This window comes from Helicoverpa armigera, chromosome 15, assembly GCF_030705265.1.
Source record: "Helicoverpa armigera isolate CAAS_96S chromosome 15, ASM3070526v1, whole genome shotgun sequence".
Lineage (NCBI taxonomy): Eukaryota > Metazoa > Arthropoda > Insecta > Lepidoptera > Noctuidae > Helicoverpa > Helicoverpa armigera.
Genome location: NC_087134.1, coordinates 6,373,104 through 6,398,814, shown reverse-complemented (window position 1 = coordinate 6,398,814; position 25,711 = coordinate 6,373,104). Strand labels below are relative to the sequence as shown.

Genomic DNA, 25,711 nt, shown 5'->3' with positions numbered 1-25,711 from the left:
TGTATTCAAACTTTCAATGTAAAGTACTGAATTATTTGTGTGAAGTAGTTTATTTAATTTAATATTGAACAAGCACCCACATTCTGAAAAAGCAATTTGTAATATGAGTGCAACGACTGCGCTTTATTCTCAAGAATATTGCACTTCTTACGATGATGATGAAGCATTGCTTACGCTGTTCTATTTCACAACTATAGTGCTTTCGTCGAGCGGTGCATTGTTATTTCTTAGTAAAGTGCTGAAATATTGCGGCGGCGCGGTTCCGAAGCGGAACAATGGCGCAACGAAACTGATCTTTACCGCAACCACTTTAAAGGAGACCGAGAAACTCTCGTTTAGGGTATACTTTTTGGCTGAGTGGGCGGTGCTATTGTAAAATAAACCCTACACTATTCTAAATAGAGTTGGGTTTGTGGTTGTGGATGAAGTAGCCGCAGGTGCTGGCAATCCCGCAGCTACGGTTTGAATCACGCCTGTTGCACAGCGCCGCATATATCTTAGCTCACTCAGCGCGTCACACCTTGTTGCTCTTTTTATACACTTAGTACTTCGTACAATGTTACTTTAAAAATATTATTTCAAGTGCTCGCGTGTCTTTGTTTTGGACACCTAGACACATAATCAATACACTGGTTATTAAAGGATATCTTGTCGATCTACTTACGCGTCTATGGAGAAAACAAAGACTGGCTTCACCGAGACATGAAGTGTGACAGTCCATTATGTTCTCATTGTCACACACCGGCGGAGAATGGACGTCAAAAAGCTTGATGCTTTGTTTTCTAGTAACACGACACTGATCAACTGAAGAGAAGGTAAATAGCTAATGGTGTGTTGACATTCAATGCGTAGGTTCAAAGTGCAACTTTAACAACTAAGAAACGTCTTATGCCACTTTAATGAGGTACGCAACAGTTCCTAGAAAATGTTTATTGAACAAGTCGGCACATAGATGCAAACGGCGTGTAACTAGCGTCATATATCACGTAGAGAGCTTTTAGAAGCATCTGAGGTAAAAGACGGAATCTCAAAGTAACTGCACTCAATTCGATTTGGCTGCGACTTGTTTAAACATCTCGACGGAAAGCGCCAAACATATCAGTTACCGAGACTAGGCTGCGCACCTCCGCGTCTTATTTGTGCCGCAAATACGAGGGTGGAAGGGTAAAGTAAAAAATGGAGAAACGCGTCCCGAATAAACACAAGAGAAATAATGACATCAAACAATAATTGAAATCATAGGTTGCGGCGCGAGTCGCGGAGTCTCGCATGCGTGCCGACACATTACGCTGAGAAATTGCACATGGCTATTATCTTTATATTAAATTGCTTACTTTTTTTCAAGCAAAATAGATCATTCTTTTATTTTCATTGAAGCGATAAACAAGTTTGTCTATAAAATTAGCAAATCTGAGAAAGAAATCTCTTAATCTTATTAAACAGCTGGTAAACAAGTTTTTCGTTAAAATTAGTATCCGATCCATCAATTTCTTGAGATAAAGTCTTGAATTTAATCTGGTTCGTTAGTAATAGTTTAAGCTCATCTAATATTTCCAAGAACTAATTTGTTATTAGAGAACTTGTTTACAAAACACGATGTCTGCTGAAATAGCGGACATTTCGCGGCATATACACATCGTGGCTATTAATCTCGACAAATCAAATAAAAAGGTTAATAGAGGCTCGCCGGGGAGGGGCAGGAAAGATTGCCTCTGTCCTCAATGGAGAGGCGAGCCCTCTGCAGCCGCGATACCATTATTAGTGAGTTAACTCAATTTGCGGCATATTGTTTGAGAGGAGCTTAATAACAGAGGCGAGAGGACCTGAGACATCGTCATGACTACCCTTGATCCCCGTCTGCCATGCCCCTCGTATCACTCGTTACATGTTTGTGACAAAACTAGGACCATCATTTTGTGGTGCCATGAGATTGATGTAATAGTACGTTCAGAAGCTGATACCCTTCTTAACAGCAAAATAAGATCCATAAACACAATTTGTGTTCACGAAAATATTATTATGAATACTATCAGATCACTGATAAATCTGAATACATAATTATGAAGCCTGATATTCGCGGCCTTTTAATTGACACTACACAGAATTACTTGAAAGTTCCGTTGAGTAATAATATAATTACAGGCCAAATTAATCTCATTAAATAAACAAGTGGATCCTACCGAGGCTATTTTGAAAGCGATACTGCTCCGGCTTCGGAAGCTGATACAAATGCCGTTGAGAACCGAAAATAATTTGTCCATTGAGGGTTATTTAACAGTTCTACGGTTGTTTATTTGCCACGGGGTGCTCCTACAAAAACTACCAAAGTAAACTCGGTCACAAAATTAAAAGGCACCCGTTACGTTCTGGACTCTATAGCAATGTCGTAAAGTTGATAATTAAAATTGTATGCTCGGCAATTACGAGCTAGTCGATACAAGTCGGGGTAAATTATTAAAACGAGCTGTCGAACAAGTGAAATTAATCGAAAGTATTCCGTTTGAATTTGAAACGAAGTCGGTGGAACAGTGTCTTGTAGTTCATTAGTTAGGAAGCCAGTCTGTAAGGTTAGTCGACGATGTTAAGTTATATGAAAACTTTTCCGCTTTGCAAAATATGAAAATAATACAGCAAATTTTTCGGTTGATTAAACTGACCGAAAGGTTCCGAGAATTTCGCTCCAAACATTAAAAGTGGTGAGATATTCAAAATTGTTCTTCCGTGAAGGATGAAGCATCTTATGAGGTGTATACATCCTAGATTTCATATAAAGCCAATTTCTTATTTATCAGACGGAATCGAATAAATCATCTGTAAAAACGGTACCGGGATGGTATTAAAGGCCCATAACGGCGACAAAAACCGTGTCGACAAGTCATTTAGCAAGCGTTCGAGCATATCGTTGAATAGCATTAACGGAACAATATTTTATGCAGTGTTGGGCGCGCGAGGGGGGCGGAGCGGGGTGAATGGCGGGGACAGCACGGCAGGGCGCCGGATGTCATGGAAAAATTGCTACTTCCGAGCCGGAGCCCGCACAAAAGGGCCCGTCTGCGATTTTATTATCAAGTGTAGTGACCTCCACGGTGCTCTGTTACAAGCAGTCTATCAAAAAATATGACAGTTCTTTTAGTGAATAGCAGTCGCGTTGTATCAACCGAGGGATATTGTTTTCTCCGTAGTTTCTTGCAAGATTGTTTGGAGCGTATCTTTTTGTTGGCATGTTGGTATTTAGATTTCCGTAAGAAGGTAACGAGCCTTAAGTCAAAGGCTTTTTTCTTTTGGACTTTCAGGTAACATTTATTTCTTTACCCAAGAAAACATTACAAGGGCTGAGCGAGCGCAAGACGACCGCGTACGCAATTTTGGAGCATCGCACATAATCCGAGAGGCTCGAGGGCGGCCACGATTGTTACAAGTTGATACGTTTTCAATTGCAGACGGCTGTCAGTGTGCCAATTTCGCGGCATTCACAACAAATTACGTATTAAAGCGAGTGGAAGCGCAAACAAAACGGTCGGTGTTCGTGACGTGAATTGAGCTCGTTGTACGTGCACCGCGACCAGATGCGGACAGTGTGAAGCGAACAGCGGACGAACATATATTTACTGCAAATATCAAAACAATAGTGACAAAATTTCAAATTATACAGCAAAAACTGCTAAAAATCTATTGTTCTTTTAAATAAAATTTGCGCTGGCCTAAAATTTATTTGGAGGAAAACCATTCATTGCATGTGGACTAACCGCATTCAGTCCTCCCATACGGAATGCTAATTTTTAAATAAAATAAAACGATGTACAATCAGTGCACATTTGTTTGGCACTTCATCCGCACACATTTGTTCGGGTTAACATAATTTTATTTAAAAATATTTTTGGTAAGTATATTTTCCTACAGTTGCAATTACAACAGCTTATTAACTCATCATTTTGATGGCAAATGCAGAAAGTATCTCTTACATATTCACCAAAAACACGACCGTCAAACCGAATACCCGCTGTTCCAATCACAATGGCCCAACCCAAAGTGGTACACGTTTAATTTAATTACTCATGTGCCAGACAGTGGCCCGGCCTTAGAAACACGTGACAGCGTTTCAAGGGCCTCAAATGTACGACAAGGCCCAAATTGGACTATAGTTTATTGTGTTCAATAATAGTTGGCCAACTAATTTCATTGTGCTAGTATAGAAAAGAGTTTGTGTCGGGAAGTTGTAGTTGAGTATGGGGTAGTAAAGGAACTTTTTTAGTGAGTAAGTTACAAGTTTTGGAACAATGTTTCAAGTGTATTGAAATGTACCAAAAGAAAGATTTTGTTAATAACTTTAGGTTTTTAAATTGCAATATAGTAAATGATAATCATTAAGGTGTCATGTTTTGTCTTCTTTTTGTTGTTATTGATAAGTAGGTAGATATATGGTTACAATTACAAATTAAAACGGTGCATTTTCTAATTATTTATTTGGAGTCATAACATGGCTCTTTGTCTAAAGAAAAATATACCCATTTATATTTTTCAATCAATTTTCCATGGAAGACAAAAAATGTTCTTCATATTATTTTTTTTTATAATAATGTATGTTCAACAAGTCTTCATAGGAATTTGGCAATACACGTGTTTTCTTATTTCTAATAAAAAATAGAAAAAAAGGCTGCTTCATCACAAGAGGTATTAGATACTCACTAATTAGTAACGGCAAGGTAAACAAGTCCTCGATAAGATAAACAACCAGCTTAAGATTGTTTTCATCATTATTTTATCATAAAAATACATTTTTTCTTGTAGGTATAAAGTATCAGAAATACTCAAGCGAATGTTTATGAAAGCGTATACTTATTTTTATTGTTAGAAAGCAATATTTTGTTCGGGTGGAAATAGCCCTGCCCACTTCAGAATATGTTGGTATATATTTCACGTAGGATGATATTAACATATAACAAATAGCCAAATAAACATAAGCAAAACTACTCCATAAAGATCGAGAATGTACTACAATAAATAGCTACTTAGTTTCGTTTTGCAATGACCACAAAAACTGCATCGAATCTTCGAGAACATAACGCATCTCTACGCCAAAACCGTAAAACATACGAATCTGAATAGTTGTCACAACACTAAACAGCCGAGTTTATTCTAGCAGACACAATTACAAGTTCCGTTGCTTGCAGCGTCGGCTCGATATCGGAAAGAGATGTTGTTATCTAGAACACGAGCACTCTCGCGTAATCCCTTTAATTAGCAAAGCAAGACGAAATGACACTCTCCACAGAACGACGACTCTCGTAGAACAGGTATTTAAATTACTTTATGGTTCCGCTGTCCTTTGTAAGCGCTACAAGTCCTCTTGCTCACATCAAATGCACTTTAGAGGCTCTTAAGTGAGTAATTCATTAATTCAAGTGTGAAAAGCTCGCAAGATATTTGAGCAGATATTTGCTGCGTATGTAAATTGAAATGACGGTAGTGATGTGTGTAAGGAAATAAAAGGCATCTGAATGAAATTAACGGGACGCATTCAAAGCAGACAACCGGTCTAGTCGGCGACAAAGCCGCGCAGACAGCCCGCAGCGCGAGCGACTCGTCGTGAATGCCTAATTACGACGCTGAGTAAATAACTTTTCTATTTGCCTCGGGTCGGGTCGCGTTCGGTAAAACATTAATCATGATTGAGCTAAGTGGCTTAATACGGGAGGGATAATGGCGAGCAATGATCGCCGGCAGGGGGTGGCGCCGTACGGTCGCGCTGTTGGACGTCCACGGTGCGTCACCGCGACGACGCCCATCTGTACGCCGTCACACACGATACCATCGTACCCCATTCATTGCTATTGCTATTACAGACCTAGCCTAATGACACATCACTTTTGGTGGTTATTGAAGTAACAGAAACTTGTAATTTGGATTCTTCTGAAGTCAAAGGTAATTCAGAGATCTATTTTCTTTTCTTCCAGGAACTATTGGTTATCCGCAGCCTGCATAGTTCTATCTGGTTAATAACCAAAAGCGAAAACTATCGGGTCGCGGCCTCTAAGTACAGAAATGAAGCCGCGATGGCTCCTAAATGGAAAACACAAACATGGGGGTGGTGTGCCGCGGGCGCTCCGCACTGTTATTGTTTGTACACCGAAACTAAAGCCAGCAGAGGAAGCCCTACCCGGGAACAAACGGGAAACTTTAAAAGAAACCATCAAGATAAATGTGAAGCTGGAGTAGTGCCGCACACATTTTGATATTGAAGCATCAATTAGCGCTGCTGCTTGGAAAATATATTTTAAGTTTTCCGTTGAAAATACTTCGAAATAAGTCTTTATGATATTCTACGAAATTCAACAGCAATATTTGGATTAAGCTTTTTTGTATTGCTACCTATTAATAGATATTTCGCTGAATATTCTTTGAGGTACAAGGGTCCTCTCAGAAAATAGCTCTTATAAAGAAAAATGTAATTGCAATATGATCAGGTGTAGTGTATGCGGACATAAGGTGGAGGTGCAATATCGATATCGGGTCTCGACGAGAGTGGGCAGTATAGCGCACCGCAGGCGACGTCAGGGGGCGCGCGCCTCGCCCAGAGAGCTTTTCCTTGTCACCGGGCATAACACTAAACGATAATATTGCGATCGACTTCCGATCCTTAAACGGCAACAATTGTCGTATGTAACGTTAATGGAACCGCTGCTCCGTCGGCTTGCGAGCCGCTCTCGTTTTATGCATATTGACGTCTATCGAGATTTAACGCCGATAGCAAACCATTAGTGAGCGAGCATGATGTAGGTTAGATTTTATATAAGTGAAGCCGTCATTTCGACATATTTACCGTTCAAATAGAGGGAAATAAATACACACATAAATACGCTTCAAAGTATTTTTGCTATTTCTACAGGCAATCCTAGATCTCTTCCAATTACCACAAAAATAATTGCAAACACTGACTGCCAAAAAATCCAAACAAAGTTGTAAAGGCGACGAAAAGGAGCGCGCTGCAAGGATTCTTTCCAATTGCGCTTTGATAAGGATTCACCTTTTAGCGTGGTAGCGTGGGTGGCACAACAATATCAAACATTTCCTACTAGCCTTGGGCTGGCTTCTTCGATACAAGCGTTCAGATTTATAACTACAGGTTACTGGGTAATGTAGGGCCAATATTCAATTTCAGATACACTTTGCAATCAATGTATTTCTGGTAACAGCGCAACCAAAATAATTGTACCAGGAAATGGACAGATGTATTAATTTATTTTGAGATGTTCGAAAAATTAACCGTTCAAACAGGGGAACGAGTAATAATTTTAGTCATCCTACGTTTGCCTTTTATAAACAAGTCTAGATTTAAAATAACTTCAACAGACATTCGATACGTTCTCCCACAGGCGTTCTATAGGATCTCCCACTAAGGTTCTATTTCAGGCAAGTTTTGTCTACCTTCAGTCAACATTCACTCCAAGAATATAAGAACGGAGGGCGTTAAAAGGCCAATTAGTAGAGAAAAATATAACATGGTGACATCATCGGCCGAAAATAAACCTTTTTACACGCTTTTTATTAGCTTCACCTGTATGTTTGTATGTTTGTAGGTTTGTATGTTTGTATGTTTGTTTGTAACCGACTTCTTTGGGCGCGATTTTGACCCACTTTAAACGGCCAGATTTCGTTCAAACTTTGTAGATTTATTGAGGACCGATGACAATACACTAATTTGATAAAATTATTCCATTTTAACCGACTTCCCAAAAAGGAGGAGGTTACACATACACATCGATTACTCCGAGGTTTATAGACCGATTTACGTGATTCTTTTTTTGTTCGACTTGGAATAGCTGCCAGTTGGTCCCATATTCATCAGGTCAGGATCTGATGATGGAAACCCTGAGAAATCGAGGGCAACCTTCAAAACTTGTAGGCATACATAGGGTGAAAACTTGACACTTAGGTGTACGCCTAAAAGCACTATTCAACTGTGAAGATTTGGAGCTGACCTGATGATGGAGACCAGAGAGGGTCGAGGGAACTCGACAACTGAATATGTAAACTACCTCGTGTTTGGGCTTAAATTATTTGTATTGACAAGACCTTTGCAACAGTGAAGGTTTGGAGCTGACCTGATGATGGAGACCAGAGAAAATGGAGGGAACTCGACAACTGAATATGTAAACTACCTCATGTTTGGGCTTAAATTATTCGTATTGACAAGACCTATGCAACAGTGAAGGTTTGGAGCTGACCTGATGATGGAGACCAGGGAAAGTCAAGGGAACTCGACAACTGAATATGTAAAATACCTCGTTTGGACTTATATTCTTTGTATTGATGAGAACTTCCCACTTGTATGGATAGTGACAACTATTCGTATCACTGAAAAGCTTTAAATAAATAACCTTTTTACAAAAAAATTTAACCGAGTTCCCAAAACACTAAAAAGCAAAAAAAAAAATTATTTTAGGTGCATCGGCCTAGAAGTCGGTGGCAAAATTAACTTAGTAACATCCATTAGACACCGACTTCTAGGCTTTTCAATTTGCAAAATATGATCTTTGTTAATTTATATAATTTTCATCTATAGTCGATAAGGTAAGAAAATTAATAAAAAAAATTCTAGAATTTTTCTCTACAGTCGATAAGGCAGGACTCGATGTTAATTTTTATTTCCAATAATTATCTTTAGCCGTTTTCTCTAATATTGACAAATTTTTGTATACTAAAGAGAATTTTAATTCTACAAAACAAATAATAGTTTGAAAACAAACTAAAAAGTAGAAAATAAATAATAGTTTAAAAACTAAAAACACTTTTATAGAAAAACGAACTAAAAATAGGAAATAAATTTTAATGAATTTAAATTAAGAAAACAGTGTTAAAATTTCAATGAATATAAATTAATAATAGTGTGAATACAAAAAATATTTAAAAAGCGTGGGGTGCTTTTAAGATATTATCGAAATGAAAATCACTGTACTCATATCTGTCAATAAAATATTTATAACTATTGACACCATGCACCCCACGCTTTTTTTTAAATATTCTTTTTTGTATTCACACTATTATTAATTTATATTCATTGAAATTTTTAACACTGTTTTCTTAATTTAAATTCATTAAAATTTATTTCCTATTTTTTAGTTCGTTTTTCTATAAAAAGCGTGTTTTTTAGTTTTTTTAAACTATTTTTATGACCAACCTAAGATATTTAAACATTTTTCGAACCTCCTTTTGGGAAGTCGTTTAAAATATCTCTAAAAACAAAAGCACTCTAATATTACCTTCATTTAATAGTAATAATGTTATTAATTATCTTAAGGATGTAGAAGTAGTGCGTTCTTGGCGAGATGAGCGCGATAATTGGCAGCATACGGAAACTATCGCTTGCGGCTCATTGGCGCGCACAGCCCTATCCGCGACAGCTCACAATTATTTGTTGAACCAATTAATTTCTTATTTCCTTCGCTTTTATTACTCGTGTGCTTTTATTTAGTAATTAACAAGAGAAATCATATTTGATGTTTCTTTTTTTCTTTTTAACCCCCGACGCAAAAACGACGGGGTGTTATAAGTTTGACGTGTCTGTGTGTGTGTGTGTGTGTGTGTGTGTGTGTGTGTGTGTGTGTGTGTGTGTGTGTGTGGCATCGTAGCTCCCAAACGGATGATCCGATTGTAATGCGGTTTTTTTTGTTTAAAAGGTATGTCAGTCGGGAGTGTTCTTAGCTATGTTTGGTGGAAATCGGTTCAGGTCTTCAAGGTCATCAGCTCGTTTGCTAGATGTGATAGGAATGTTACACGCTCAGTTTACTTGCAAGTATATGTGGGATCTGAAATTTGAAACACTAATGTCTTTTGGAACCACTGAGCTGGTCTGCTGTTAGGGCACGAAGGTAGGAGACGTAACCCTGAACTGCCTTTTAGTAAACCCATCGAGTTTGGGCTCGTTGAATTTGTCTTGACGAGTTCTCTTCATGTTTCTGATTGACGACAACCTGATGCTGGAAATGGGATGTGGTGGATGAAACCCTGGAATCCCGGAATGAAACGGATAAACCGATTTATATTTTTTGCTGAAAATGTAGAATGTCCAAAGGTTAATCTTTATTGTTTCTCAATCTGTGCAATTCTCCCAGAACCAGTTTGTCATGAGCATTACCTAAACAGCTTCCTTTGGCCGAGATCGCATATAGCGACCCCATCTTAAGATAAAATAAATTAAATGAAAGAAGGAAAAATTAAGGAGCTCCTTTAAAAAGCATGAAATAAAATTAAATTATAAATTTAAAAAAACCCCCGACCCAAAAAAAGTACGCAATAATTATGACAAAAGGTTAAAACGCTAAACCCTATAAAAGCAAAAATAACTTTTAACACTACGTAAACTAAATTTTGACGTGTCGGGGGACCGCTTTTTACCTTCATAAATACTTAAATAAATCAAATGATACCTACCTAATTACAACATTCGTTAAAAAAAAAAACACGCATCTACCTCTAAAGTAATGAATTAGAGCGGTCCCCCGACACGACAAAATTTAGTTTACGTAGTGTTAAAAGTTATTTTTTGCTTTTTATAGGGTTTAGCGTTTTTAACCTTTTGTCATAATTATTGCGTACTTTTTTTGGGTCGGGGGTTTTTTTAAATTTATAATTTTAGGTCATAGATACTTAAGACACAGAATTACATTATAAAGGCTTATTTTCAGAGGAGGTGCTATATGCGTACCTATCAGGTATTACATTGTACCTACATAATTGGGTACACTCGAAATATCAAACTTCTCATTTCCTGGAAATTCACAAATATAATAAATAACACGAGCGCGAAAATATTTTCATTGCGATATGAAATTATTGTAAAATCATGTTTCGTAAAATGCTGTTACCAAAATGCATTTTCGGATTGGCAGACTTCAATCCAGGTATATTAAATTCATGTCAAGTGGATTTCATATGAAAAATATCTTTCGCTTGACTGCACCACCATAACGCACAACATACAGGTACAAGTACCTACGTAATACGACGAAGCACGAGATTTCTCAGAACGAAATTAATATTAACTCGCAGCATCGTATTCAATATCCAATATCAGGAAATATTCGATATTTCAGAGATTTTTTGAATCATTTTAGTGCTTTAAAAAAGGAAAGCATCGAGCGTTTAATAGCATAAAAATCTTCGTAACTCAACAATAAACAGCATCCGAAAACGAAACCAAACAAAATTCGCTTTAGATGGTAGTGCGCGGGACTGTGGGGTTTGGGCGAAGCACGAGGGTGGAGGGGGGGGGCGTAGTGTTGCCGGCTCACAATGCTGATTGAAAGCAAATAATGAAATCATAGGGAATGGAACCCCGGCCGCACCCGCAAATACTGTGAAAAATTGCACTCGAGCTCTCACAACAATGAATGCACAAAATACAATACAGAAACCTGGCCAAATATCGCCGCTGTTCGTGTTTGACGCCGCCGAACTACGCCGATATACTCGCAAAAATATTTACACAATAAATCGCTACTGTTTGGTTTCAATACCCATCACTAGCAGCACTAGCAGTATAATAATTATTTTCGTAAACTCAAATATTAATAGAATATCTACGAATGCGAACATACCTATAAATAAAAAGAAAATATATTTTTCTTTACATTCATCAGAATATATGTGAAAATGTTTAGACCCTACAAATATAACAAAATGGGTTTTATTATAATAGCTGTTAACTTTTGTTATCTTGCAAAATACAATATGTTTTGTGTTCGTAATGATTCGCACGTGTAAAAGATTAACATATAAAAACATGTAGGAAAGTGGAATATTTCCACAGACGTATTATTCTGCCAAAATAGACACAATTCTATTGAAATGATTCAAGCAGGAACATTTAACGTAAAGTGGAATTTGGAAAAAAATACTTCCCTTGTACATGAATTTTGAGTGTTGTGATACAGTTTTATTTATAAAAGCAGTCATTGAAGCGACCACATTTATTACATAGTACTAAAATATTTCAGTATTACAATAAATTAAATACTCAACAAAGAATTACTGTCGTAACATTGAAGGGCTGGAATATTTGGGCGTCACGACCACAACATATTTTTAAGTCAGATCTATCACAAATTTTAATAATTTTACATTATATAATTCTATTTTCTTCATCAAAGGAACAGTAGTTCTTAATCGGGTATATTTCTTCGCCAGCTGCAATGTTAAACACAAGCATCCACCCTCGCTATTTACACCATAATTCACGAAAAGCTGCACAAAAAGGTGTGTTGTTCCAGTTTTGAAATACACTGGACTTAGTATCGCGGCAAGGCGATGGCCGATCATAAAGAAGGCGGTCAAACACTGGCGACAAACATAGGAGCGTCTGGCCGCGCCTTAGTTCAAACACCACTTGACCGATCATCCTTACCGCGACCATATTTTACCAAGCCAAGGATATATTGCCGTGTTTCATATTGATGTTTTGTTGGTATATTTAATTGAAATATATTTAGGGGTTTTGGCCGCAGACATTTTTGGTTTAGCGAGGGCTCTTCTAGAAGTAGCTTCAAGGTTTCAATAAAGGTCCTTGATAGGCAAAAACTCAAGATCCACTAATCTTACTGTAACATTCTACTCAGAAATAATAACATCACACACAAATCTTAGATCTACCACGACCTAACAGATAAAATAATTTCCATGAACCGACAATTCAGTTCGTATTTGTCCCCCATTGTTTAGTCGTCCATCGATGGTGGCGATTATGAAAATTACATGTCAGAGTTGTCACGACGCCAGCCGAGACATGTACCGTGATGCTAATGATATACAAATGAAGCGAGACAGACTGCCACCGCACTTGGTAAAAATAAAACCTTCTTGTTAAAATGCATGTTAGACGATGTGTGGAGTTTTGTCAAATATGTTAGTGGAAAAGAGCATGGAAATAAAAGCTAGTTTTGCGTAACGTACAAGTGTCACAATGTTGCTGTCTGAATGAAATTTTGACTGGTGTTTAGTTTACGAATTGTATCATGAAAAGTAATGTCATAGAAGACTTTTTAATGATTTAATTTATTTGATGACAAAAACAATTTGTCACAGAGTGCAATAATTTTCATGAACCCCAGTCATTTCACTTAACAACTGTGTCGCATCCCACTAATAGTAAAGTCCATTGCGTATTAACCGTAATGAGATTTTAATTGAGGCATCGCGGTGATCTGTCCTCGGATACGGTTAACTTCATTAGGACGGCCGCCGATTAACTTGCGTAATGTAATTGTGATGTTAAACTATTTATCACAAGCATATGTTTTTTCGGATAAAACTTTAAAAAAAATTGTTCGCTTACAACTAAGAACCTACCATTAAAAAAATGATCCTTCGCAGCGGACTGATAAATATAAGCCACTGAATATGTTTAGATTTCATCTTATGTTACTGTATTAGGTACTCATCTGGAAAATTAGTAGTGTTTATTGTTCTATTCAGGGGTATTTATTAACTTTAACACCTAAGTACTTGACTTGACATCTATTTGACTACTCCTATATTTAGCAATTGGGTTAGTATTAGTGGAGGTTAGTATCTAAAACAGTCGCGTACAAATTGAGTATTACTTAGCACACCACATTCGACATACAATCCGCCGTAACGAACAACGCACGCTTCATTACCTCACTTGTACGACAAACATCAATATGAAAATAAGAGTAATCAGTTCAAATAGAACATGTATTCCTAGAGCTGAAATTAACATCATAGAGGTGTGAATGTTGGCTTTAATTGAGTTTTAACTAAGTTACCAGATTGGTGCCACTGACACGTCATGTTATATTATAAGCCCAACTTTAAGTTGGGACCGCGTGGGCAGTTAAGGGTTTAAATCTTGGAATGATGCTGTAATTAGTCTAATAGGGTTATTTATGTAACTAATGCGGAAATTAAGTCCTAAGTAAACATAGTATAAGACTATATATAAACTCATAAATCCGGAAGAATTAAAACTTAAATTTCCCAAATTACTTACACACACCAGAGACGATTCAGATATCTGACAGAAAAAAATACATGAATACTTTCAAAGCTACATTCACTGTTTATGCATGTGCCCAGTTAGTTTTGATTCGTAAATTATTGATATCTGGTTCAAATAATTCAAACTTTTTCTTAATGTACTGTCTAAGAATCCAATGGTGAATTTCGCTGCATTTTCACATTATTCGAGAACGGCTTGGCACTATGTTCGTGACAATTTCGAGGGAACCATCAGTGTTCAAGTTGTCATCTGTGTGGAGATGCAAATGAGAGGGCGGCGTCAAGCGTGGCGCCGCACTGTGTGCCCATTCATACAGTCTAGCTGGACAAAATGTCTTTTAGACGTTCCTACTAAAGTTGTTCTGAAAAGGACGTCATAAAATTCACAAATTGTGATAATACCTAGAAAATGTATATTGTATAACTTTCTTCTGTCATTACAACCGCATAAACAGTATTGAAAGAGACACATTTTTGGCTACATAATTTTCACCTATCATTCTAAGGTAAGGGATGTGTGGAGACGAAATGTGGAGGGCATCTGGTGCTCTGATGGACAATACATGTTAAAAGCATGTTCGACAGAAAGAAAATCGCTGTATACTCGCAATAAATACTGAAAATAATTTTACCCACGGATTTCATAACAGTTTGACGCCGCAAAATGATTCAGTGGAGATTCAACCATACTATTCCAAACCATATTCCATATTCAAAACCATACTAAACCATATTTGACCAGCGTATTTTAATGAGAGCACTGTGCACCGCCCGGGGCGCCAATCTGACGGCCGCGACTAATCGCCTCTGCGACATACGCCGATCGCACTCATTTGCGATTTAATTGTGGATTATTTTGATTTATGTACACTTGTAAACAATTTGTAAAGTTATCACTGGTAGACGTGGTCATTCTCCCTGTTCTATTGTGTCTTTTTCAAATAAAATGCTATATTAGAGAAATGAAACTGTGAAACATTCGTTTAAGTTTTGCAAAAGCAAGCATGTCATTCATTTTTATTTCTTTCTCTATTTACTCGTATGTACCTTGCCTACAGTTAAACATTTTGTTCATAAATTGTATTGCATATAAAGTGTTGTTCTAAAAACGGGTGAAGACACTGGCTCCTGTAACACAGGTCTCACCTAGCTCAGGAGCCAGGGCTTCCAATATAATTGTACCTTAGTATTAAGCCAATAAAACATTTTATTAATTTTTGCAGCAGATTCAAAGTACGCAGACTTGACAAGCGACCTTTTAAGAATATTCTGAACGCGAAGAAAAATAACGCTAAGCTGTTGTAAGACCACGAAATGTTTTCCGACATCAGTTTACAAGGATCTATTAGGGACAGTTGGGAGTGTTTTCGGCATACGTTGTTCGGTGAGGCGTAATTAACGCTGGCTGCCAGCCGTCATCACGCATTCGAGACACGGTTGAGCGCGCACGACCCACGGCGACAACGGCCTAGTGTCACAGGACCAAAACACTGCTCATAAACCGCATTTAGAAATAAGGGTGCCAAATAAAATAAAATAAGGTATTCAATGAAAATATGTTATGAATGTTTCAATTATGTGTCCACTACCAAAGTTTTACTTCGTAAACATTTCGTCCTGATTTTACTGAAGTTACAGGCGTATTTGTGTTTATAATTCGTACTTAGATAAGGTTTGATAAAAATTCCGATGTACGCTGGTCAATCAGCCAAATGAAAACGGCCAAAACGGATATTCTTTCTTGAACAAGAAAATATATGAAAAAATAAAATGAGTGAAATCTCCAGAAAGCTTTATCGTGCTTTAAAACAAGCAAATCCTACATCTTCTTTCATAAATAAAAACACTCATCTATAAAACGGACATTACCGTTCACATTTTACAGCGAACACGTCCAATTAACACAGTTGTCGTAGCATTGCGTGGCGCGGACGTAAAACTATAACAGCCGCAACGAGGCGGAACGTTAAACCGCTGCAAACTTGAGACAAGCAGGTTTACTGCCGTACCAGACACGATGCGTTTATTGTGGACCACGATGTCGCATTTATTTGGCACCTGCACTCATGTGAGGTGTCTTGGAAAAAGAAATTCAGAAGCGGAGATAATATTTTTATTCAGTCTTTGTCAAATTATTATCTAACGTGTAAGTTAGTACTAGATCTTCATCATCTAACGAAATGAACAACCTAATTAGATTAGCATTTAATAATAACATCGATTCAACACCCTCGACATCGCAAGGAGCTACTTTTGATCTCAAATTATGAGGCACTCCCTGTTATTACATAATACTGCACACGGAACGCATCAAAGCTTTGACGTCACCGTCGAGATTATTAACGCGTTATTTTCGTAGCCCTCATAATAAATGCGGCCATATTACGGCGTCGTTCGTATAAGAAAACTGACCTCGGCCGAGTGAATAAAGCTCTGATCGAAGGCGCGGGGGCGCGCCACGGTCCCGGGGCATAAATCAGACTCCCCTCGCGATAACGCTGGAGCCTTCAATTTGGCACATCCTTAAAATGACACACGAGAAGCACACCCCTAACGACGCCCGCGTCAACTCTCACACCACGCTTATAAATAAAATCGCACACATATTACCGCATTATATGTCATTGGCCCAGTGGTAACGAGCAATGCTTTCAACCGCTTTGTGTAGTCGTGGATTTGATCCCCAGTTCTGCGAAGAATACTTTTGATGAACTAAGTTTATTTTTCAAAAGCATATGATTGTATACTTATCACAAATATACTTTCATTCAAGCAAAAGCTAGCTTTAGAATTCAGTAAGTACAATGAATGATCAGTTATTTTTAGCTAAGTCGGTTTTAATTGTATTCCAGTACATACATCGCTGACCTATTAAGGTATTAATCAATCTTTACACCGATTCGTACCGCTTTTTCTCAAACATGCAAAAGCAACGTCACAAAAACCAATAAACGTTTACGTATTGTTAGGTGCACAAATAAAGGGTTATCGATCTGACAAGGGCACGGGGTAGTTATTAATGGGAACAGGGGTGCACTCAATGTCAGAAGTCAAATTCGTAATTGAATGCAAGAAGGGAGTTGCGACAGTATAACAAATGTGTGTAACTTTTTCACTGTAAGATTGTTTTGTGACTTTGAATAATTTTGGGAACTTTTAAGTCTACGTGATTGAAACACATCGAATAAAATGAAGTTCGCAGTGTTAGTGATGACAAATGGTGATCAGAATCTTACAAAAAAATGCCGGTTTAATTTAAACCGGAGTATCACCGCTTGAATTTCGAGGCATTTTCAATGTTATTGGCGCCGTATATTCGTCAATTTAAGAGTTGTTCCGCACACATACGGAGAGGCTGGCCGTGTCGCAGTGAAAGCAATCAGGGCGGCGTCGTAGACAAACTGTCGGGGCGGGCCTTAATTGGCGGTCGCGGAGATTTATGCGGGGAGCCGATCGTCACGCGGTCGCCGGCCGCAGGGCCCCGGCCACGTAACACGACCGCGTCCGCGACAAGTCGAGGGCTAACCCTTCGCAAACACTGGCCACACACTTATTAACACGTTGCATACGAACTGACACGGAATCGTTTTGTAAACCGCAATTGGGACACTAATTAGAGATGTTCTAATTTTGAGGGTTTGAGAAGGCATGGGAAAATTGTGTTGGTAGAAATTGAAAACTAAGGAAGAGATCACCAAAGCGAAGATGGCTGAAGTGGAGACGAAAAGATTTCAATAACTGAATGTCAATTCACAATCTGATACTAGCCAAGACAGTAAAATAATCCTGCGACTGCACCTTATGAACCTTCTATCAAATCAAACATTCTATCGACCAGCCTACAATGGAATTTACAATGTAAGTAACATGTTAAACTTTAAAATAATTAAAATATCCATTCTTATTACTGAAATTGAGAAATCCGCAACAATATGAAAACTGCATGGTTTCAAAATATGCATGTCGGTAATTACTCGCCGGAATTGACTAGTTAATTAAAATTGCTCGTGGTTAATTAAATTACGCATTGTTTTTAACATCCCAGACAAACCAGGGTTGCTTGCCTTTTCTTGATATTGCACCTGATACGGTTTTTTTGGTTTGAAAAGTGTTAAAATATGAATCGTTCAAAAAATACATTGAATAGGAGTTATTATTGATGCCATATCTGCGACTCATTGCAAAATACAAATGGTAATTAATATGTATCTAAGTACATATACTTATTTCATTTATTTAAGTACTTATTACCATTCATATCGACGATATTTGTCGCTAATGTCCCTTCGATTACTAACTACTCTTTTAGCTTTTTCATACACTTTCCCTTTATGTCATTAAGAACGTTACATTTTATATTGTGACATGAACTTTTTACCCTTGACTGAAGCTTCACACAGGCCGCCAGAGGAAAATTGCAATATTTTTTAAATATTTTTATTACATCACAGCTAATATGATGGGATACATAGAGCAGAAGAGCACTTTAATGTATAAAGTAAAGCGAGCACGGGAAATTAAATTGACAAAGAACTGGCTAGAACAGTTAAAGTATCTTATTTTGCTTTGTTCTGAAAAGCGTTCCATTTTTTATTTTATTATGTTTTAGAGCAGCTTATATTAAAATTAATTTGTTATTAGCCTTCTTTGTGAGACAACTTTATCATTTTTGCATGTTAAAATAAGTATAACGTGTAATGTGTAGAGCTCTCGAGTGTAACGAGCAAAACAGACATGTATCGAGTCGTGTAACGGTACACGTATCGATAGTTCTCGAGATATATGTGGCAGTTAGATGAAGCAAGAGGTTTCTCCAGACGACAGTACGTTGTTTTTGCGGGGTGCCCGAGGACGCGGGGCCGGTACTACTAGCCCTCTCCAAGGGGGGAAGCGGTGCCGTTTTCAATTTGCTTTATTTGCGCTTGTTTTAATAGCGCTCACTCCTTATTGCCCGCGCGGACGGCCAGCCAAATTGCTTCGTGCCCGGACGCCTTTTGATTAAGGAGAAACACGCGCGACAGAAGTAGGCGTAAAAACAAAGTGCCCGAACAAACAGAACTGTACAATTGATATCTGTATCTAGAATAGTTGAAGATATAATTGAAAGGATCTATCTGCAAAACAAGTCTGTTGAGTGTGTCTGCCAGATAACATGAAGAAACATTTGAAACTCATGGATGATTTTTACGCATGTAGGTATTGATCAGAAGATATACGTATTCAAACAATTAATTAAACACAACCCCAATAAATATTTATGCAACTCAACATTTCCGTCTTCCACGCAAGACTGTCAAAAGGAACCTACATAGGGGGACCATAAAATCAGAAAATATGCTTGAATATGAAATACGCGCTTGTTAGACATCAATCGTACATTAAGTAAATACTTAGCCGCATAACAGTCGTCAGCCGAGCAATATGTCGATATGTACACAAGCATACAAGTGACACAAAATAATGAGCCCAGTACAAATATGGAGCATATATAAACAAACAATTACAGTGTCCTTACATTTATTTTACTGAGCTTTTTAAGGTTTGAAGTTAGTCAACATTTATTTGCACCTGCTTTCAAATTGTAATACGGCACCTAAGTTCATGTGTGTGGTAAGAAACCAGAATCAGAAAAGCAATGTAGGTACTACAGAAGTATGAAGCGAGGAATTTTGAGGTTTGTTTGATGATTAACGGAGCTCATAACTAGAAATATAACAATTTATGTGCCAATTACGCAGTACAAATCGAATTATAGCTAAATATTTGGCTCGGACATAGTTTGTCCTCATTAACGAATTCCATGAACTCAACATTTGATGTAGGTATTGTGAATAATTGAATATGTTCGTTTAACGTCAACGTTAACAGCGATCTACCACTACGAACCTCCTGTCTTTCTCCAGTTTTTTATTTGATAGCTTTGACAACGGACTGCAAGTAGACGCCGTATACACAGATTTTTGCAAGGCATTTGACAAAGTGGATCACGAACTGCTGCTTAATAAAATATCTTTTAATGGGATTCGAGGCAATTTATTGCGGTGGTTTGCCTCCTATGTTTTGAATCGCTGTCAAAGAGTAGTAATCAATGGTCATGCTTCAAGGGTCATCGAGGTCACATCAGGCGTCCCACAAGGCTCTATCCTTGGGCCATTATTATTTAACATTTTCGTTAACGACATTGGTCAATGTTTCCATCATACAAAGTTTCTAATGTACGCTGACGATCTGAAGGTCTACAATTCCATCCAAAGTGTTGATGATTCTACTTTATTCCAACAAGACCTGGACAGACTGACAGATTACTGCCATAAAAACAAACTTAAGCTAAGTTTACCCAAATGCAACTTCCTCATCATCCTCCGAGCCTTTTTCCCAAACTATGTTGGGGTCGGCTTCCAGTCTAACCGGATTCAGCTGAGTACCAGTGCTTTACAAGAAGCGACTGCCTATCTGACCTCCTCAACCCAGTTACCCGGGCAACCCGATACCCTTTGGTTAGACTGGTGTCAGCAAAAAAAGGTGCGAAATGCAACTTCCTCACATTTACTAAAAATAAACACATAATTAAGTACTCTTACAACCTTTGTCATGAGCCTCTATCTCAACTGAAATCAATCCGCGATCTTGGTGTTATACTCGACACCAAACTATGCCTAGACTTACACATCAATAAAATAGTCAGCAAAGCTTTTCAACTTTTCGGATTTGTCATGCGGTCTACTCTTGACTTCAAAAAAACCACATCGTATTTATGTTTGTACAAAGCCCTTGTTCGTTCGCAACTAGAGTATGCAGTTTCGGTATGGAATCCATTCTACATAAAATACGCTGAGATGGTAGAGAATGTCCAGTACAAATTTTTGCGTGCAATGCATTATAGATGTCATAAAGCTTACCTGCCGTATCCTACTTTACTAAGCAAATACAAACTCCTTCCCCTTAGCTCTCGAAGAAAGTACCTTGAGGCAACTGTCTTGTATAATATAGTCAGAAACAAATTTAACTGTACAAATCTAAATAATATGATCTGTTATGCTGTACCAAGAACCATTCACAGGCGACAGGTGCGCCCAGGCACTCTTTTTGCGCTGAACACCTGTCGTACTAATTCGGGCCTGCGCTCACCTATCCGCCGTATGGTTGACACTTATAACGTCACCTTTATAAACATTGATATTTTCAATTGTAGCATAAATAAGTTCAAAAGCCTCCTTCATAGTTCCCTACTTAAAACCCAAACCTCTTAATAACAATCATTTTAATTTTGTCATCTTTAAACTCCTCTTTCCTTTTTATGAATATATTTTGCTAAAAGTCATGTTTACATTGTCTCCCTATTTGTTATTTGTTACGCGTACTGCTAATGCACGCGTACGCGTAATGTTAATGTTCCTAGCGATTAGAATTTCTGCTCTAAATTTTTATGTTTACCTGTGGATAGCGTTGTGGGTTACATTATGACCTCAACAAGTCATTGTTATATTATTTGTAAGTTTATATAATGTAACTGTTTGCTGTTCCTCAAAAGAAAAAAAATAAAAAATAAAAATAAAATAAACGTGACCGAACATTCCAATAGAGGTGTTCAACAATATGGTATGTCTCGATGGACGTCATAACGTATATTAATTTTATAACAATAATAGCTCGCCACAGCAAGCAGGACACATTTTAATAGTAAAAGGCCTTTGCGTTCAATGAATAGGCAAACAGATGTCAAATATTGCAACTTTCAAATGAGGCTGCAAAATTATTCTCTGTGAAGTAATTGCGACTGGATTTAGAATGAAGACAATTTATAGAGATTAGTAACATTAATGGCCAGTTTCAGCTAGTTAAGGAACCGGTCATAACAGATAAAGTCTGAAAAGATAACACTAGAACCATCACACGAAGACTGTTCCTATAAGTCACATTAAAAACGAACGCAAAAAATCCTTTCCAGCACATCAAATGCAATCTTCAAAACCACCCTAAAACGGATTGTATTATCATATTCCAGTGAGAAGACTCCACTTACCTGAGCCAGTGTCGTTTAGCAATGGCGGTATGACAGCAGATTGCGTCGTACTGGTCCGCGATCCAAACTATCAGTATGATGTAGAACGCCGTCGTAGTGTCGTTGAAGAATTCCGACATAATCGCCTCCATACCTGTGAACAAGACATTCGATTACAAATGTTGTTTTAACACGCAGACCTGGTTAGTAGAGGGGTTTTGGGTAACTAAAAAGATGGGTAAGCACATGACGCAAGATTTTGATGATTGAAAAGTATTTCTTAGAATGTCCCTGACACTTAGCATTGTAACTCCATTTTAAGGACCTACGTAGTGCTTAACCACGAGAAGCGCCTTAAGTCACAAAGAAAGAAGTAAGAGTCTTAAAAAATATAGGTACTATCCAAAATCAGTAACCACCACCTTACAACATTGCCTTCACCCATAGCAATGAATTCCAACTTCAAAAATCAAAGTGATGATATACAAAAGCGAGTTAATAAAGCATCTCAACCGCATCGCAAGTACATCGGCGTCGGGCGAGGTGGCGATGTCGCGCCGCGTTAAATATCGCGGGTCATGTGTGAGCTCGACACCGGAGCTTCGCGCTCCAGTGTCGGGACTAATTAGGTGTCGACAATTACGCGCTAACGACCGAAATCCGACCAGCCAGCCAGGAGCTTATTAAACGACTGCATACTGCTACACCCCGAACGATTCATTCCTGTATCTTTCACACGAAGACGTTGCATGTACTGAGTTTATAAGCTTCTCTGCTCGTGTCTTTGGTTATGTTTGAATGCGCTTCGGTGTCTTATTATGATTAAGTCCTATACAAAAGCGTTGATTTCGCTACATGTTCTTATATGTAAGCTATGTGCTAACGACTTGAAACTGATACCGACAAAATTACTGACTCATTATGACTCTTGATTAAGATTGGTTTATTATTAGATCTAAGAGTCATCCCAGTCTTAGTTTCAAAAATAAAAGAACCAAAAAACCATAAGCACATTCATCAAAATAATTGAAAGCGAACAACGCTGGCAGACACAATACGGTCGAAACAAGGGAACATAGAGGACCGGAATGTAGTGAGGATTATAACTCAATACAGCACCGACAACTGTCCGGCGCCGCGGCCTGGGCGAGCCTTATTTGCATTTTGATGAGCCTCGACACTGATACAATAAACACAGGCGGGTGCGATCGGAAGTCCGCCGGCAACCGCCCGACACTCGACCCGGCTCCGGCGACGTTTAGCCGTAGCATTCATAACCGTGTTCGGTCAATTAACTCCGGCTTTGAATTATATACGTGCCACGTCTGCGCTCTAAACTTGGCGATATTGTTAATGAAATTCCATGTACGGGATTTGTTCCAATTTGGAGAGCTTTTGTCGTTAAATATGTGCCGCGATCGATGTCAGGGAAAACTGCTGTGTTATTATATCTGCTTTGTTGTATTAATTTGATCAAAAACTATTTATATCAGAAATTATTTCCAATTAGTCAATTGAATGATACGAATAACTATAAATAAACCTAAATACCACATGATATACCACAGTAATGCAATTTTTAAAACCCTTCAACCCTGGAACGAACACATAAAAAGAAAAGCAAAAGCTCAAGCTCGCCAAAAGTTATTAAAACGATAAAAATTCATTAACAGAGCCAAGTGGAGGTTGACTGATACTTATGAAAAGTCACCGGGAGTTACCTATTCAACGGAGCATGCGACGTAATCCTGAGCGAGACGAGTAAACAAATTACTGGGACCGGGTCGGACCTACCGCGACGTGCCTTCGCCCGTCCGCTATTAATTTTAATTCCGGCGCTACGCGAAGATCGCCCGAGATGGGAGCGAGGCACGCGCGACAGACGTCGACACGAATCTCTGTAAAATTATCGAAACACGAATCGAACGTCGTGTATGATACGAGAAACAAACTACTGTATTTTTACTAAGGTAAACATAACCCAGAATAAAATGGTGCACGCAAAAAAAAAAACTTTTTTTAATGTTCGAGAAAAGCTGATTGAAACGTGGCAGCCCAATATATGCAAAAACTTTACAGAGCACAAAGGGTATTTTAATAACTATGAAAAACAGGCTTTAAAAAATACAGCGTTGAATTACGCGTTAGCAGGCAGGCTTCGGCTACCGACAGGCATCGATACGTTTACGTAGCTCGTGTCACTGGCAGGGCCTGGACTGCAGGCGGTCGCGTCGCCCTCGTCAGCTCGCCACGACACATATACATGTTTGTGAGACGTGTCGGGATACCCAAACGTACATGATCGACGTACGCATTATAATTATTTTTAATCACGTTTTAAACGGGCAAAATGAGTTGAGAGATAAACTGGATAAAAGTAAATTCCAGCACTTTATCTCCAGCATAATTAAGAATAAATGACACAACTTACAAGCAATCTCAACAAACCGCAAGCAATCATAACTGAAACAAAATTGTGCTAAACTTTCGTTTAGTTAACATCTTCAAGAAGTCTCTTTCAAAAACAAAGTAATAAAAGTTATGAAATTCTAAGGTAAAATGGAATCTAGTAAGCTGAAGTGCAATTCAGGAGCTAGTGTATAAACCGGTGGGGAATGCAGGAATGCACACAAATTGTTAGTTCTTACTTCCCGGGGTTTAATCAAGGGGGACACCCGCCGCGTCTGCCGGCGTGCCGCGTCCGCGCTTGCTTCAACTTGGCGCAAATTGAGAATAATGGATCCACTGTGCCGGTTTAGGGTTCTTTCTACAAAAATCTGTTACTTTTGATTGTTCCTTTTAGAAGCTGGAGGCGTAGGTTGAACAACGACTTTTGCTAAGAAGTTAACTTCAGTATTTTACAGTAGGTCTATATTTGGAAAGTAGGTAATACGAAATGAACGCTTCATAAAATCCGTTCCGTATCTGGCGGCACTCATATATCAAGTGTAGCCTACCCGCGGCGCTTATGTTTCGGCTAAGCCGTGCATTGGAGATCCGTCTTTACGATCTCGTTAGTGCCGGTAATCGCGACGTTGCACGATCCGGATTACGTCTGTGCATTATTAGTGTTTTTATTGATTCACTCGGCTGCCGTCGTAAACTGAGATTATTATTCGCGACGCAGCCCGCGCCCCGCGCCTCCCCGCGGCGCCCTCCAGCCAAGTTGTTTTGTTACTTAATCGCGACGATAACAACATTTAACGACGGCTAGGTGACTGGCGAAATTCCGCTTCGATGTTTAGTGCTCATTCTATTTTCATTAACCATTTACCCACTTAATGATCCAGATCCTAAGGGAGTGATTCAATGACTTGGACCCATAAAATTAAACCTTAGCGTGACCTGTACACTGTAATTAATAGTTGTTACAAGAGATGCTTTACTGTCTGTGTCGTTTGAGACGACTTTCATTGGCAGCATGTCGAAATTGATTTATGTTGGTTTTAAAAAATTCAAAGAGGATGTATGAATGTTGAACACATTAGCCAGGATGAGGTAAATATAACAGTGCGCTTAAAATCAATGTGTAAAAAAAGGCCTTGTTTTTGAAACGCTCTATAAAATATAAGTGTGTGGTCAACAGTAAATTCCCACTTTAAAACTATGGAAGCAAAAAGCGCTTACATTGCCGATTTATACAATCAATTTAGTAATGTCGGTATATTGCTAAAATGTGCAAAGATGGGTCAT

The 25,711-nt window shown here is 38.3% G+C and overlaps 1 protein-coding gene across 1 annotated transcript in view; it reads right to left on the bottom strand.

Annotated features, from left to right (window-relative positions):
* Positions 1-25,711, bottom strand: part of LOC110370532 (membralin) — an 82,401-nt gene that overhangs the window by 20,427 nt on the left and 36,263 nt on the right. The window contains exon 9 of the mRNA XM_064037973.1: positions 22,040-22,172. Coding sequence (XP_063894043.1) covers positions 22,040-22,172 — 133 coding nt within the window. The remainder of the gene's footprint in view (positions 1-22,039; positions 22,173-25,711) is intronic.